Source organism: Nanorana parkeri, unplaced genomic scaffold, assembly GCF_000935625.1.
Source record: "Nanorana parkeri isolate BGI_ZX_2015 unplaced genomic scaffold, ASM93562v1 scaffold281, whole genome shotgun sequence".
Classification (NCBI taxonomy): Eukaryota; Metazoa; Chordata; class Amphibia; order Anura; family Dicroglossidae; genus Nanorana; species Nanorana parkeri.
The window spans coordinates 627,628-641,397 of NW_017306549.1; the positions used below are offsets into that span (position 1 = coordinate 627,628).

General features: G+C 39.0%; 1 protein-coding gene across 2 annotated transcripts in view; it reads left to right on the forward strand.

Moving 5' to 3' along the window:
- The window catches only part of RAB32 (RAB32, member RAS oncogene family), a 52,785-nt gene extending 39,268 nt beyond the window's left edge, over positions 1-13,517 (forward strand). For both annotated transcript variants that reach the window (XM_018557363.1, XM_018557362.1), the window contains exons 2-3: positions 8,709-8,989; positions 13,242-13,517. In XM_018557363.1, the coding sequence (XP_018412865.1) occupies positions 8,709-8,989; positions 13,242-13,391 (431 nt within the window). In that variant the 3' untranslated portion in view covers positions 13,392-13,517. The remainder of the gene's footprint in view (positions 1-8,708; positions 8,990-13,241) is intronic.
- Positions 13,518-13,770: the final 253 nt, after the last annotated feature.

The following is a 13,770-nucleotide window of genomic DNA, read 5'->3' on the forward strand; positions in this document are numbered from 1 at the left end:
GTACTCTGTTTACTTTTGTAGAGCCGGTGACCAGCTTTACAATAGAAGCGATTCTGGCAACTCAGCTGTTGCCATATCGCTTCTACGGGCCGGTAAACTGCCCACCCCCTCCCCGCCCGACACCTCAGTGTTTCACGGGCTCCGCGGGTCCAGGACCGGCATCTTGGGTGTTGGCGGGAAGCTGGGGAGGAGAGCCGTGAACCAATCCCCTCCCCGTTCTTTGGGACTGGGAGCGATGCAGATTACATCACTTCCCGTCCCATAGCTGTCAGTGCTGGGCTCACGAAGCCCAGCAATAAGCTATTGAACTGCGATCTGTACTTCAATAGCTTATTCAAAGTGTAAAGGTGACATTGGGGTCACATGTAAGCCCCCCTATGTGATAGCAATTAAAGTTAGAAAAAAAATAACCGCTTTTAAAAATAGTATCAAATGACATAAATGTAAAAATAGAAAAAAATATTTTTTAGAGGCCCCCGCAAGCACGCGCATCATAACGTAAACACACGTCGGGTGCGCCTTTGTACAAAAACGACTGCGCTACACCTGTTGGGTATCACAATGCATGCCAGCGTGAGAGCAATAATTCTAGGCCCAATATTTACACGTATCTCTAAATTGATGACCTTTAGGGGCTTTTAAAGCATTGTCTATGGACTTTTTGGGGTTCTGAATTTTGTTGCCGTTTCAGACACCCAACAGGCCCAGGTTAAACATTGTGTGCATCCATTTACTCGTGGTAACCTCATTGTTTATATTTTATTTTTGAAAACAGTATTTTATGGTGTTTTGGGGCACTAAATGTAACATAATTGCATTTTTCACTAAATTGTTGGGTTTGGTAAGTTGCGCTAATATTGTGCAACATAAAAATTTGCAACTGCCACCATTTTATTCTCTAGGGTCTTGGCTTTCAGAAAATATATATAATGTTTGGGGGTTTGAAGTAATTTTCAGGCCTAAAATGTGAATTATAACAAGGGTGCCGAAAATTAAAAAAAGGCCTTGGTCATTAAGGGGGTTAATAACTGTCAGCATGCTATTGTGCTTATTTCAGCTCTCATCCAAAGTTTCAAGCTCTCAAGTGGCTGGTGTCATAGCTGATCACATGTGCCGCACCATGGATAGGTGCTAAGATGGCACCTTCCTTGGCTGTAAAGGATAGGAGGGTGTAGTTCTGCTTTAAGTTGTGCTTCTAAATACAAGCTCCACAATAGGCAAGTCAAGACTATTAACCTTATGAAATCTTAGACACCATAAATAGTATCTATTGTACATTAGTCTTCAGAAGATCAGTGATTAATTAAAGTAACCTTTTGTTATTCGCTATTGTTCAAGCTTATGTGAATAAGGGGAATCTCGTTTTTATATAGTAATTTCAGCTGCTATCTTGTCAGTTAAATCCATGTTCTTCAAAATTATATATTTCATGAATAAGGGGTAGATAGCTGTCCTGTGTGCAGACTCAATTCATGCGGTTGAAAGAGCAAGTAATTTACTTTTTTATACTGCGTATAGTAAAGGAAATGGTTTTATGACCTTAAGGGAGTACTTATAGCACTATTAAAATGCATATAATCAGTATCTACATTGAGTAACAAAAGGAAACTGCAGATATTTTAGTAATTTAGTATTCGTCTATAGTTCTATTTCAGGTACTAGTTGCCAAAGTGCATATGATCTAATAGATTGACAAGACTATTTTGCCTAATTATTAGATTTCAGGTTTTATTTCTTTAGTGAAGGTCCTACTGTACCTGTGCCTGTACTGCCGTAACAATACAGGTAAGGTATTCTTTTTCTTAAATGATTTAATATTCAGCTCCTACATGTTTAACAGAATTTAATTTGAGGAGATCTTCTGATTCTGCTTGCAAATTTTGCATCATTAAAACAAGCACGTTTTAAAGTTTGGTAACTTATTTTGTATTTGCTTTAGTATTCCCCTATATAATTTATATTAAATCTTAAAAATGCATTCAAGCACCTTAACTATTTAACAAAAATCTAAAAAATGTATCTTATTTGTGTATCACTCAGCTGTAGATCCTCAAATCATCTCTGAATTCATGCTGACACTGTCCTTCCTTCTGGAGGGTGGCAACTTTTGTTCCCCATGGTCCCTGTGTGTGTTGTTAAAGTAGCCACATCTCCAAGCTCGCTCCTATGATGGACTACAATCTCAGTACAAATTAGTAAACTAAACGAGTGATTGTAGTCCATCACATTCAGCAGTTTGCGTTTTGGAATCTGTTTGGTGTTGTCCTGTCTTCACCAAGGAGATTTTTCAGGCCTGCATAGACATTCAAGATGCCTACGTTCCTGTCCCCATTTTTTCTGATAAACAGCTGTTTCTGCACTTTGCAGTAGTTGTACACTATTTTCAGTTTGTGGGCCTTTTCTTCAGGCTGAACTCCTTTTCAAAATTATTTACCAAGGTTCTTGCACTATTGAGGATCTGCTCTTGGAGTATTTACAGTTAAAGTGACATTAAACCCTCAGATTTTTTAACAAAAAACAATACTGTAATGTGTGCCTTACTGTAATCCATGGTTGTTTCCCTTCTCTTTGCTGCTCTTCCTTTTAAATCTGTATCTGTTCTCATGCTGGGCAGAACTTCTGTTTTGCAGCAGACTGCCTTGTCTCAGGAATGGATATACGGTGTCTGTGTATAGATTTGTATAGGCTTGTAACCTGAACCAGCACAACAGGAAGAGGCCCTGAGCTGAAAAGGGACGTTCTCCCCAAGCATGAGAAGACATGGGGATTTAAAAGGAAGAGCAGCAAAGAGAAGGGAAACAACCATGGATTACAGTAAGGCACACATTACAGTATTGGTTTATGTTAAAAAAATCTGAGGGTTTAATGTCACTTTAATAATATACACCAGCTCTGTCAGAGTTTTTCTCCCCTAGGAAAAGCCAAAATTCTGACTCCAATTCCAGCAAATTTGAACACTGCACAGTTTTCCCATCATAGCTGTATGCAGGTCCTGGTCCTCTGTTATTGGAACCCTGCAGAGGGAGATCCTGTCCAGATCTACGACAAGATTTGCCTCCAATCTCAGACCATGGTATTCTTACCATGGTCTGAGACCATACCATGGTATTCTTATGGTGACTTTAATCTTTGATAACTTTGGGCAGATCCTTCCTGTCCCTCAAATGGAAGAACCTTTAACTGGGATACTAGTCTTTCTGGCTCAAGCTATTGAACCTATTGGAGCTGAGCCAGACTAATAAATCCCTAAATCACTTTTAGGGATTTATTAGGGAGTTGAACTTCTTTGGTTGGTATTTGAGTCTTAGTAAGCTCTAAGAAAGATTGGGGAAGGGACGGTAGAGCAATACTACGAAAAAATTAGTGAACCTGTTTCCAAGAAAGGTGAGTTCTGTGAATACAGCTTAAAAAATATGATGTTTTAATTCCCTCAAAATAAGTACAGGGTTGCAAGTCAACGTCTGGGTCATAGTTTTAATGGCTCCTGTAGGTTGCTGGGAGCCAGTCGGCCGGTGGCAGCCAATATGCTCTCTGATCGCTGTACACATGTAAACGTTGCACAGACATTTACATGTGTACAGTGTAAATAATAGTTATGGCCAAGGATGCAGCTGTGTCCTATTATTTAGTACGTTTTGGCCCCCTACGCAGCTTTGTGAATGGGCCCATAGCATTGTATACTGCTCCGTACAGATGCAAAGAAAATTATTCACTGTATGACTCTGTACGCATAGTTTTTAATGTGTGAATGAACCCCAACTGTGAGTGAACATATATCTGTTGTCTGTACATTCATGTTGTCGGAGTTAATGTGATCATAAATGTCTTTATGTGATCATAATGTGTTTATCCACTATAACTTATGAACTTACAGTTGATAAATACATTAGCAATGCAGGCTTTATGATGTTGCATAAGCCCTTTCACACCTCATGAAACCGGTACACCGTGTCTGTTAAGTGTGAGTGCCTCACCTTTTTATCTGATTCTGATATTTCACACGCTGTAACTGGTTGAAACTATTCTTTACCATTTACACTGCCAGGCTAAAAAAAAAAAAAAAAAATTTGCCACCTGGATTTCGGGCAATGTTATGATCTGGGGTTGCTTTATTAGGACAGCTCTAGTTCAGCAATGGTATGTCCCAAACAATGAGGTCAGCTGCCTACCTGAATATACTGAATACCCAGGTTTTTCCATCAATGGATTTTTTTTTCTCTCCCCCCCTGTTGCCACCGGCAGTATATATAGCATTAATTTGATTTAGAGGATTATAACTTTAAAAAGATAATTGAGTTACAAACTATAATATCTGGAGTGTGTTTATCAGGCACTGGTAAGAGGAAGCAATGGTTTTTAATATTTTTGGTTGGAGGATTAACAGTTATGTTGGAAATTTGTGCATTATGCCAATCAAGTGTATAAATGACCTGTTAGGCCTTATAATATCATTATTATCCTTGATTTAGTGAAGTTTTATGACTATTTACACTATATTTGATCTTTTACAGTTTGTTACTCTCACTACTAGATTAGTTTAGATGTATATCTTCTCTTCTTGTGTGTACAGGTTTCTCTGAGTGCTCTAGTTTCTTCCCACAATCCAAAAACATAGTGGACGTGTAACCAGCTTCCACCCGAATTGGCTGTTTGTGTTATTTGTCAGTTGTAAAGGAAGTACCCTGTAATTTTTTTGTGGGGGGGGGAGGGGGGGGCGGCGACTAATGTGAATAGTTCAGTGTTTTCTGTAAGGTGCTGAGGAATTTATTTTGTCCTATAAAAGAAATCATAGATTTAAATGATCACTCTGTAAAGGGGGCTCACTAATATTATCACTCACTAATTTCAACCTGTGGTCAATTTTAGAAGAGCATGGCTCAAGCTTTTGTGTTTTTTTCTTGTAAAAAATTATTATTCAGTTTAATAGTGTAATTTTAGTTTCTCTTCCCATATTCCAACCATTAAACCGACATTTTCAGCTTAAAAAATTGCTCACCTAATTTTGGTTTACATTTTGTTTTTTCTTAATGCAGCATTGCTCACTTCTGAGAGAGGTGACCGGAAGGACGTGCCGTGCAACAAGCACCGACACGTTCTACAGTAAGCGGTTTCCTACAGCATAGGGTTCCTCTCTCCCTGTGGACATCTCTCTCTGCTTAGAATGGCATCAACTACTGGAAGGAGGCTGGGCTAACAGTAAAAATCATCTTTACACCATCCCTCCTTCCTCTTTTTTTTTGCTCCATGCTCCTCCATGCCGCCTTCACTCTTCTTTTGTTGCTATGGGTGCAAGTGAGCACTGAATTAGGAGACGGGTAGTTTCAAAGGGAGACTGGTAAGTGCCATACAGGGGCTCAGACTGGGGATTGTTGGACTGAACAATGGCCTCGTGCATGTCACTGCATGGAACTCAAAATAAAAAGTAAGCTTTTCAACTGATCTGATGATGATTTACAGTTGGACCCCTAGCTAGTAATTTGACAATCTACTACTATAGCATTTTCTTGGGGAGACTATAGGTATACTTTGTCAAAAGAGCCTTGTTCCACAGTTCGGATATAAAAATGTTATCCTCACATTTTAATGCATATAATTAGGTTTTATAGAAGTAAATTTACTCTTGTTCAGTGAAAGGATTATCATAGCAAATGACCCATCTTAACCTCCTCGTAATCAGTCCTTCCAAGCCATGCACTAAATGGATTAAAACTTGCTGCTTAACTTCTGAGTATTGCCTAGAACTGCACACATTTTTAAAATATTTTTCTAATGCATTCATTTAGAAAATAAGTTTGGCAATTTAGCTGCAAAGGTTTTCTGCTCTAATTATTTGTAGTAAAAGGAAGCAACATTGTTCTCCTGGTTTATCTGCACATTTAAAACATAAAATAATTGGAGATTTAAAAAAATGATTTTCAAAACTTGAAGTTAAGATTATAATTCTGAAAACAAATTGTAGATTTGAAAATTTATAATTTTTTGTTTCATTGTGTTCCCTCTGTGTGTGTTTTTTCCTTTTTTGAAGACTTTCACAGTCGGGCACATTTTCTACTTTTTGACTTGCATGATAAAATATACATTTAACATATGAAAATGTAGTAAATCATACATCTTCTGAAACCGATTCCCTGTGAATGGAAAGGATAGTATTTGTTTTCCTCAATGATGTGAGTATTGGGAATGGCTGGGTCAAAATTTCCTGTCATTTAGACATAGAATGGGCAATGAAAGCTGCTGTAGGTACCTATACTTTATGCCTGCCTTGTGGACTATCACCTGTTTGGAGAACAGGATGACATGTAGTATGCATGTAGTAATGAACTTTAGCCCAATTCACACCTAAGCATTTTGTGGCGAGTTTTTGTACATTTTCCGGTCAACATCAGAATTCCATTCCTTCTGTTGTGGCTGTTCACCTCTGCATGCTCAGTCACTTGAAGCTTGAAAAGGTACGTCTGATTTCTTTGAAACTGTGTCATGTGTTTTTGGCCCAATAGACTTCAAAGGTAAAGGCTGTAAATGCGCAACACAAGCATTTACACACCTGAAGAACTAGTCTGATCTAGAACTTATTTCCATTGCCCCAAACAAAGATGCCTGAAGCTTGATGCACATGCAAATAGGTTTGCACAAAGCTTGCAAAACGCTTTTATAAACATGCTTTTAGGCATGTGGTAGCTACAGCTACTACGGTGTATTACATGGTCCCGTGGCCCTTCCAGGGATCATTTATATATACTTGCATTGTGCCATGCTGGACCAGTGTAAGTAAATATCAATTTTTAAAGCTGGATTTCAGCTTTAAAGCAGAGGCAGTGAGGTGGAGTCTGCAAGTGCCCTGAAAAACCTCAGAAGATTAGAAAGTGCTAAGCCTGGAAGGCTGGATCATCTGTTGATTCTGGTTTATGCAGAAACCATTCTGCAGGAATAAGGCCCCTTCATAATGGTATGATGCTTCAATTGCACGGTTCTGTGTGAAGTACCATACTGCTAAATGCACCTACCGTGCGTTACAGTGCGAGATGTGTGCGTCGCCATTCATATGAATGGCACACCAAGTGCACTTACCACCCGCAATGTACTCGGTTGCGCCAAAACGCGCAATACCGTGTGCTGCGGCATTATGCAAAAAGCTAGTGCATGAGTAGTGCGTGAAGCGAGGTGCATTTTTTTAAGGTTTTGATGAGTGAAGATGGATTAGAACCACTGTCAGGTTATCATTGCTGTCTGTGTGCCCTGCGAGATAGTTACTCTGTGATCATATTCACCAAAAGTAAAAGAGAATCCCAAATTGTGGGATGTCGCCAGAGCAGGAATAGATGGACCATCTTCCAATGGGGAAAATAGTTATGGTGACCCTGATGACTACCAGGGATTTTCCTCTGTTTGGAGACATATCCTCTCACTCGTGTTGTGGCTATTGAACAGGAAGTGAAGGGAAATCTTCCCAATGGGGGAAACGTGGCAAAAAAAGCTGGCAGGGGTAATAAGCCTTCCGTACTCTTATCTGAAACTTACTAAAGCATAGTTTGGGCTTCAGCTATACTTTAAATAGTTAAGTGTAACGTCACTGCATTTTGGGTGTAAATATAAGGTTTGTCTGGGAATCTGAAGCAGATAAAACATTTTATATTTTTCTTCAGTTTTATTATGGACATAAAATGGGAGAAATTAAAGTGTAACTACAATTTTAGTGCAAGTTTTGCCTCATAGATATATAGTATTTCATTAAAAAAAGAAAACTGTTTATTTGGCTTTAAATAGATCATTCAAGGTTACAGGCTCCACATTAATTGACCACCACCTTAAAGCGGAACTGAAATTAAAAGAAAATTTGTTAGGAGGTTTGTTAGTTTCTCCCCAGCTAATAAGCCACTTCCTCTTCTTTTTGTCCAATGCAGTATAGACTAGTAACTCATTCTCAACATCTGTAAGATGGCAAGAATTGAGCTGGACCCTGGGGACGATAACGTCTGGGTGCATAGTTTGCGTCGTTAGTTCTGTCTCCTGTGTGTTTCTGCCCAGTCCCAGACTGTCTCCGGTAATCCAATTTTATATTTTTATAATGAAGGAACTACTATAGCTCGTAATTTGAAAGGTTCTAGTTCTGAGATTTATATTTGTTTCACTACTTTTGTATGTTACGAACCTGGGGCAAGCAGCCGTTCCTTGTTTCTGCGGGCATTTTTCATGATTTATGGCTGTTTATCCCTGAAGTGTTGTACCTAAGCTCAGCACTAAGGCCCCATTCACACTAAGCGACACTTCCCTCGAGCGGATCCACGCGGCCGGGTATAGCGTGACCTTCACAGTCGGGCTGCATGCAAAAATAGAAAAATTGCGCAACATCCCCGGGAAAAAGGCACAAGCGACAGCGACGAGTGACATGGAGCTGTTCAATAGAACAGCTCCATTGAAAATCATTGGACGTCGACTTCTTGCGATTATTGCGCAGCAAATTTGTGCGATATCGCGACAGAAATCGCGCTATTAAACGTCCAGTGTGAATTGGCACTTATAGAGTGCAGGAATTGTGCTTATACTTCCCTTCTCATTTGGTTTGACTTAAAATTTCAACTGGTGTGCAGAGGATTATTTAAAAAAAAAAAAAAAGTATTGTTAAAATTGTATTAACCATTTTTTTTGTTTGCAGTTTATCTGAATTTATTTTTCTTCAATCAAAATCTTTTGCATTTTTTTTCTTTTAGGGCAAGAGCGGTTTGGAAATATGACCAGAGTGTACTATAAAGAGGCTGTGGGTGCCTTTGTGGTGTTTGATGTTACAAGATTTTCAACTTTTGAAGCCATCACGAAGTGGAAATCTGACTTGGATAGCAAAGTTTATCTTCCAGGCGGTGGACCCATACCTGCCATTCTTCTCGCCAACAAGTGTGATCAAAAGAAGGAAAACAGTATGCAGAGTTCTTCGCAGCTGGATCACTTCTGTAAAGAAAACGGTTTTGTTTCATGGTTTGAAACCTCTGCAAAGGTGTTTTACTTTACTTTGTTTTTAATTGTATTGAAATGGGTTACAACATCTGCCAGGTTTTTATAGTTGCCTTTGCTCCTATTGGGATTTCTTCGACTTTCTTTGTGTTCCTATAATATTCGTCATCAAGAAAGGAAATGTCTCTAAAAGGGGAAGAGCAGTAAAAAATGTTTATATTTTTTTTAGTCACAGCATTTTTCAGAATTCTATAGGTTCCTGTGTCCCTTTTTTGTAAGGATTTCCCCTTACATCCTCCAGAGCCCAGGACAGGAAGTGAGAAGAAACCTTATCAATGGGGATGCAGAGACTGATTTAAAAAAAATCTTTTCCAACCCTTCCCCACTCAATTCAAAACTTAAAAAGAAAATGTTCCAACTTTTTTTTTTTTTTTCATTTTTAACTAATTAAAATTTTCATATAGTAAAAGCTTTTCCTGAGGTCATATGGTAGTTTGTGAACAGTTATTAGCACGGACCTCAGTCAGGAAATAGCACAGCCTTACAGGGTGTCACAGCTGCTCTGACAGGTAGAGAGCACAAAGTAAATAAATAAAAAAAACACCAAGAAATGAAGGAAAGTTTAAAGAGTATGTATAGCCAAAAAATGTTTTTAGTTGTTCTGGATGGCATAAGTAAGAATTAAAACCCCATGTCGGGTAACCTTTTTGCTATCTGCGCCATGAGAGAAAATTCCTTGTGTTTCATGCCACAAAGATGAAACAGGAAGTTTGAGGAATTCCCCTCTTAGGCAGTTGTCCCCCTTTTGGAAGATTTTTCCCTCACCTCTTGTTCTGGGGACAATTATCACTTTTTTTTGTAGGCGATAATGGTCCAACAGTAAATAAACCAGTCACCAGGGTAAATAAACATACCCCTTACCTTTTTAGTCGTATTCATCATTTCCAAAGATGAAGTAAATCTGAGAAAAACTCATCTTAAATCATAGATTCCTGTTAGGGACGTGAACAGTTAATGCAGCCCTCCCTCAGCTTTTCTAAATGTAAATCTACTGTGGCCACGCTGTCTCAAAGCGTGCACAGCTGTGTGGGTGGCGGGAGTGCTGATGAGCCGGAGAGAGTACACCACATGGAGGAGACGGTGACAGAGGAAGGAGACTGGGAGGCAGATAAGAGAGAAAGGGCTCCACAGCAGCGTGTGCCTGAAAGACAGGCACAGAGGACGGGGACAAGGAGGTAGGGAGAGACCTGCGGGACAGAGCTGCTGCACATGCCCATATATTCGTGGACGCGCAGCAGCTCTTCAGAAGTGCCGTCAGTCAAACTGATGAGATCAGTGGGGAGGATCTCGACAGTATTGTCGGGATCTCTCCTCATTGCGGTGCTTAGCCCCACCCACCATCCTAAAGATGTTTTTACAGGCTTAGGGTGCATTTTGGCTGATAGGAGTAAATTACAATATTTACTCCTTTTGGCCTAAGGAATACAAAATTGGAGATAAGCTTGGACCCCATAGTTATCCTTTAATCTGTCTCCATGCAGAGCTGCATGCTGATGTGATTTTTAGTGAAAGGGGTAACAGTGCTCTTTAAGTACTGTTTTAGAAATATATATTCTAACGAATTAGCATTTTTGTCAATTGTTTACCTTATATGTATTACGTGAATTTGTCCAGGTATATTGCTTGAATTTATTCTGAATATTGGCAGGTTCCCGACACAAACATACCATTTGCCTGCCCACAACCACACGCTTTCTATTGCAGAAACAGGCTGTAAAAATCTAGATCAAAGGGAAGTGAGTTACAGTTTTTTAAGGAATGTAAACACTGAATGAGACACTGCATACAAATTTGTGCAGTAATGAAGATTGAAAAATTGCTACTACTGAAAGATTCACAGAGTATAATTGAATTGGTAAACATGTATTAAGTGCTAAAGCTTTTGCTGCGTGCTGGGTGGATTGTGATTTAAACAGCGGATTTCAAACGAATGCAATAATTTAATTAAAGCAAGAGATCTAAGTAGGTGATATACACACCCAATAGTTTATACAAGTTAAGACACTTCATATTTTACATATATTTATACCTTTTTGAAATGTAGCACCATTTTGTCTTTACTCATCAGATTGCAATGTAAATGTTGTTATATACTATTATTCTTTAAGGTGGATCTCTCTAGAAGAGTAGTACTAGAAATAAAGTTGAATAAATCCTTTCCATCAGCAGAGATCAAATGTCCAAGTGCCTACCATTTTGCTCCTGTTGACTGCACTAAAGGCAGTTCACATTGAAACTTTGAAGCTTTTGTCTAGTCTAGCCAACTCTATTCATCCTAGTAAGGCAGTTTAAAGAATATCTAAACTAGGGATGCACCGATACCAAGTACAGTACTCGGTACAAGTACTGATACTTTTCCAGCTCCAAGACTAGACTGAAGAAAAATTCAAAAGTTAGGTGGCAGCTGTCATCACTCACTGTGAACAAGCAAGCTCCTGTAGGAGAAGTTTCTCTCACATCCTGTCTTGGAAGTGAGAGAAATTGTTTGCAACAGGGACACAGACCGCAAAAGAAAACCAAACCGTTTCCATTGAACTAAATACACTAACTGTGCTTTAAACTGGCTGGCAGTCCGTGGTTTCCATGTTCCTGTTGCCGTCACAAAGGTGTCTCTCTGTTGCTGTTGGATCTTGTTTACATTTGTTATATTATTGGGAATGCAAAAGGAAGAGTGAACACCAAAATGTAGACCAGACCATCTAAATCTCCAGAAACAGGGCCAGGTATTATGGCAGGGAAATGTTGCTACTGAAGTCCCGTAGAGACCCAAGACTTGAGTATGTTACTCGGCCTACCAAACCCCCATTTTTTTCCAGTGGGTTGACCCCTTAAAAGTTTTGTGCCTAGCGTCCTTCTCCTGCAGGTGGCGATATTACCCTACAGTACAGGATCTCTGATCTGTTCCCTGTGTCCTTCAATGAACGGAGAGAAAAGGATTTTACGGTGAGTACCAAAATCCTATTTTTGCTTTTCTGCTGATCCCTACCTTAACTGTCCCCTCAATGCACTGTCACAGCCAAGTAAAAAGGTCACATGTAAGCACAAGGTAAACCAACACCCCCCATGTGATGGTGTTCAAGCCTGGCAATGGCCACTGGGAAGGAGAGAGAATCTTGTGCTACCTAGAACTACCAGTAATTTATTTTTTCTCTTTTTGGACACACTGTGAAAGCAAACATGAAATAGCATGGAAAAAATAAGTATGAGCAGCAGTGGAAGGCAAGTTAATTTTCTATTTTGATATGAGGTACCAGGGTCACTTTTTAAGGAAGTTCACATTTATAATGCTGCTAGGTCTGTTTTCAAAAAGAACCTAAGGAATGGTGCTGCTCATAGAGACTAATTGGCTTTTGGGTTTGAAAACAGGGTTCCTAACCATTGGTGGGTTTGGAAACCAAATGATAGGATATGGGACTAAATCTCTGAATGGTTTAGCAAAGATTATTCGAACTGGATTTTTGTGTTGTTGAACTGACAGTGTGGAGAAATCAACTTTTGTGTCAAATAACATGCAAGTAGCATTGTCAGAAATTGTACCTCAATTCTATTTTTTGATATGCAGGGAAACCACAAAATGTACTAGTTGTAGCAAGCTCGGGTATATGTGATTTGATATTTTTAAAAGAAGTAAATATAAAATCTGTGGCTTTCTTTCAGCTGTTCTTTTCCTTTCTGTCCATATGTAAATTTAAAAGCATTTCATTAGTATTTTAAAGTCATACTGGTAACCGAGACCTGTGGTGGTGATGATTTTGAAAGAAGGTTTGGGAACATTTTGTGCAATATGTTGGAGGTGTCTGTAGTCGTAAAAAGAGTTAAAACGCTACTAAACTCAAAACTTGTTTTTAGATTGAATGGGAAGGGGTTAGAACCACTGTCAGATTTTTCTTTCTTTTCTATTGCTGTCTGTGTCCCTGTTCGGAAGATTTAGTCTTTCTAATTGATCTGATCACCAATGTCACCAGGAATTAAAGGGTTTATGCAAATTTTAATTTTTAAACAAAACATGAATAAAGGGGATGGCTTGTTTCTATGATAGGAAGTGAAGGAAAATTTTTCCTCAATGAAACAGATGGTAAAAAAAAAAAAAACAACTGACAGCGGGTTTGAACCCTTTCCTACTCAATCAAAATCGAAGCCCCTCTTTTAACGCCAATAATCTGACCTCTAATGTGCGTTAACTGTTCTTGACCACTTGTGTTTTTTTGTTTAACTCTTAATCCTCTTTATTGCAGGACAACGTTAACATTGATGACGCTGCTCGATGCTTGGTTGAAAACATTCTTCAAAATTCCAAGAACTTCCCCATAGAAGAGAATGATGTCAGCTGTGTACAGCTTGACAGGGAGCCCTTAACTGCCGAAAGTAAATCACTATGCTGCTAACCCTTAGAATAACACCAGAAGACAAACCATAAGACTGCTGCCAAATGCTGATTCTACCACTGCCTTTACATCGGCTCATGTCCACCGATTACCAAGTTTACAGCATTTGCCTGCTATTTGTAAAAATCAGTTTTCTGTGTTTTATATTGTAAATAGCAAAACAGCCATGACTTGCAAAATCCATGTACGGTCATGCGTAGGCAGATGGTTGTGTAACTAGGGATGTCTATAAAATGCCACACATGTTCTGTAATTTTTTTTATATATTGATTTTGTTTTACAGTATAATACTTTATTGCTTTTTCTTTTACATGTGTAAAATCATGTATGTTACCCTGTTACACGCTTCGTGGGATAAGTGACCATACGTTTGTGCTAT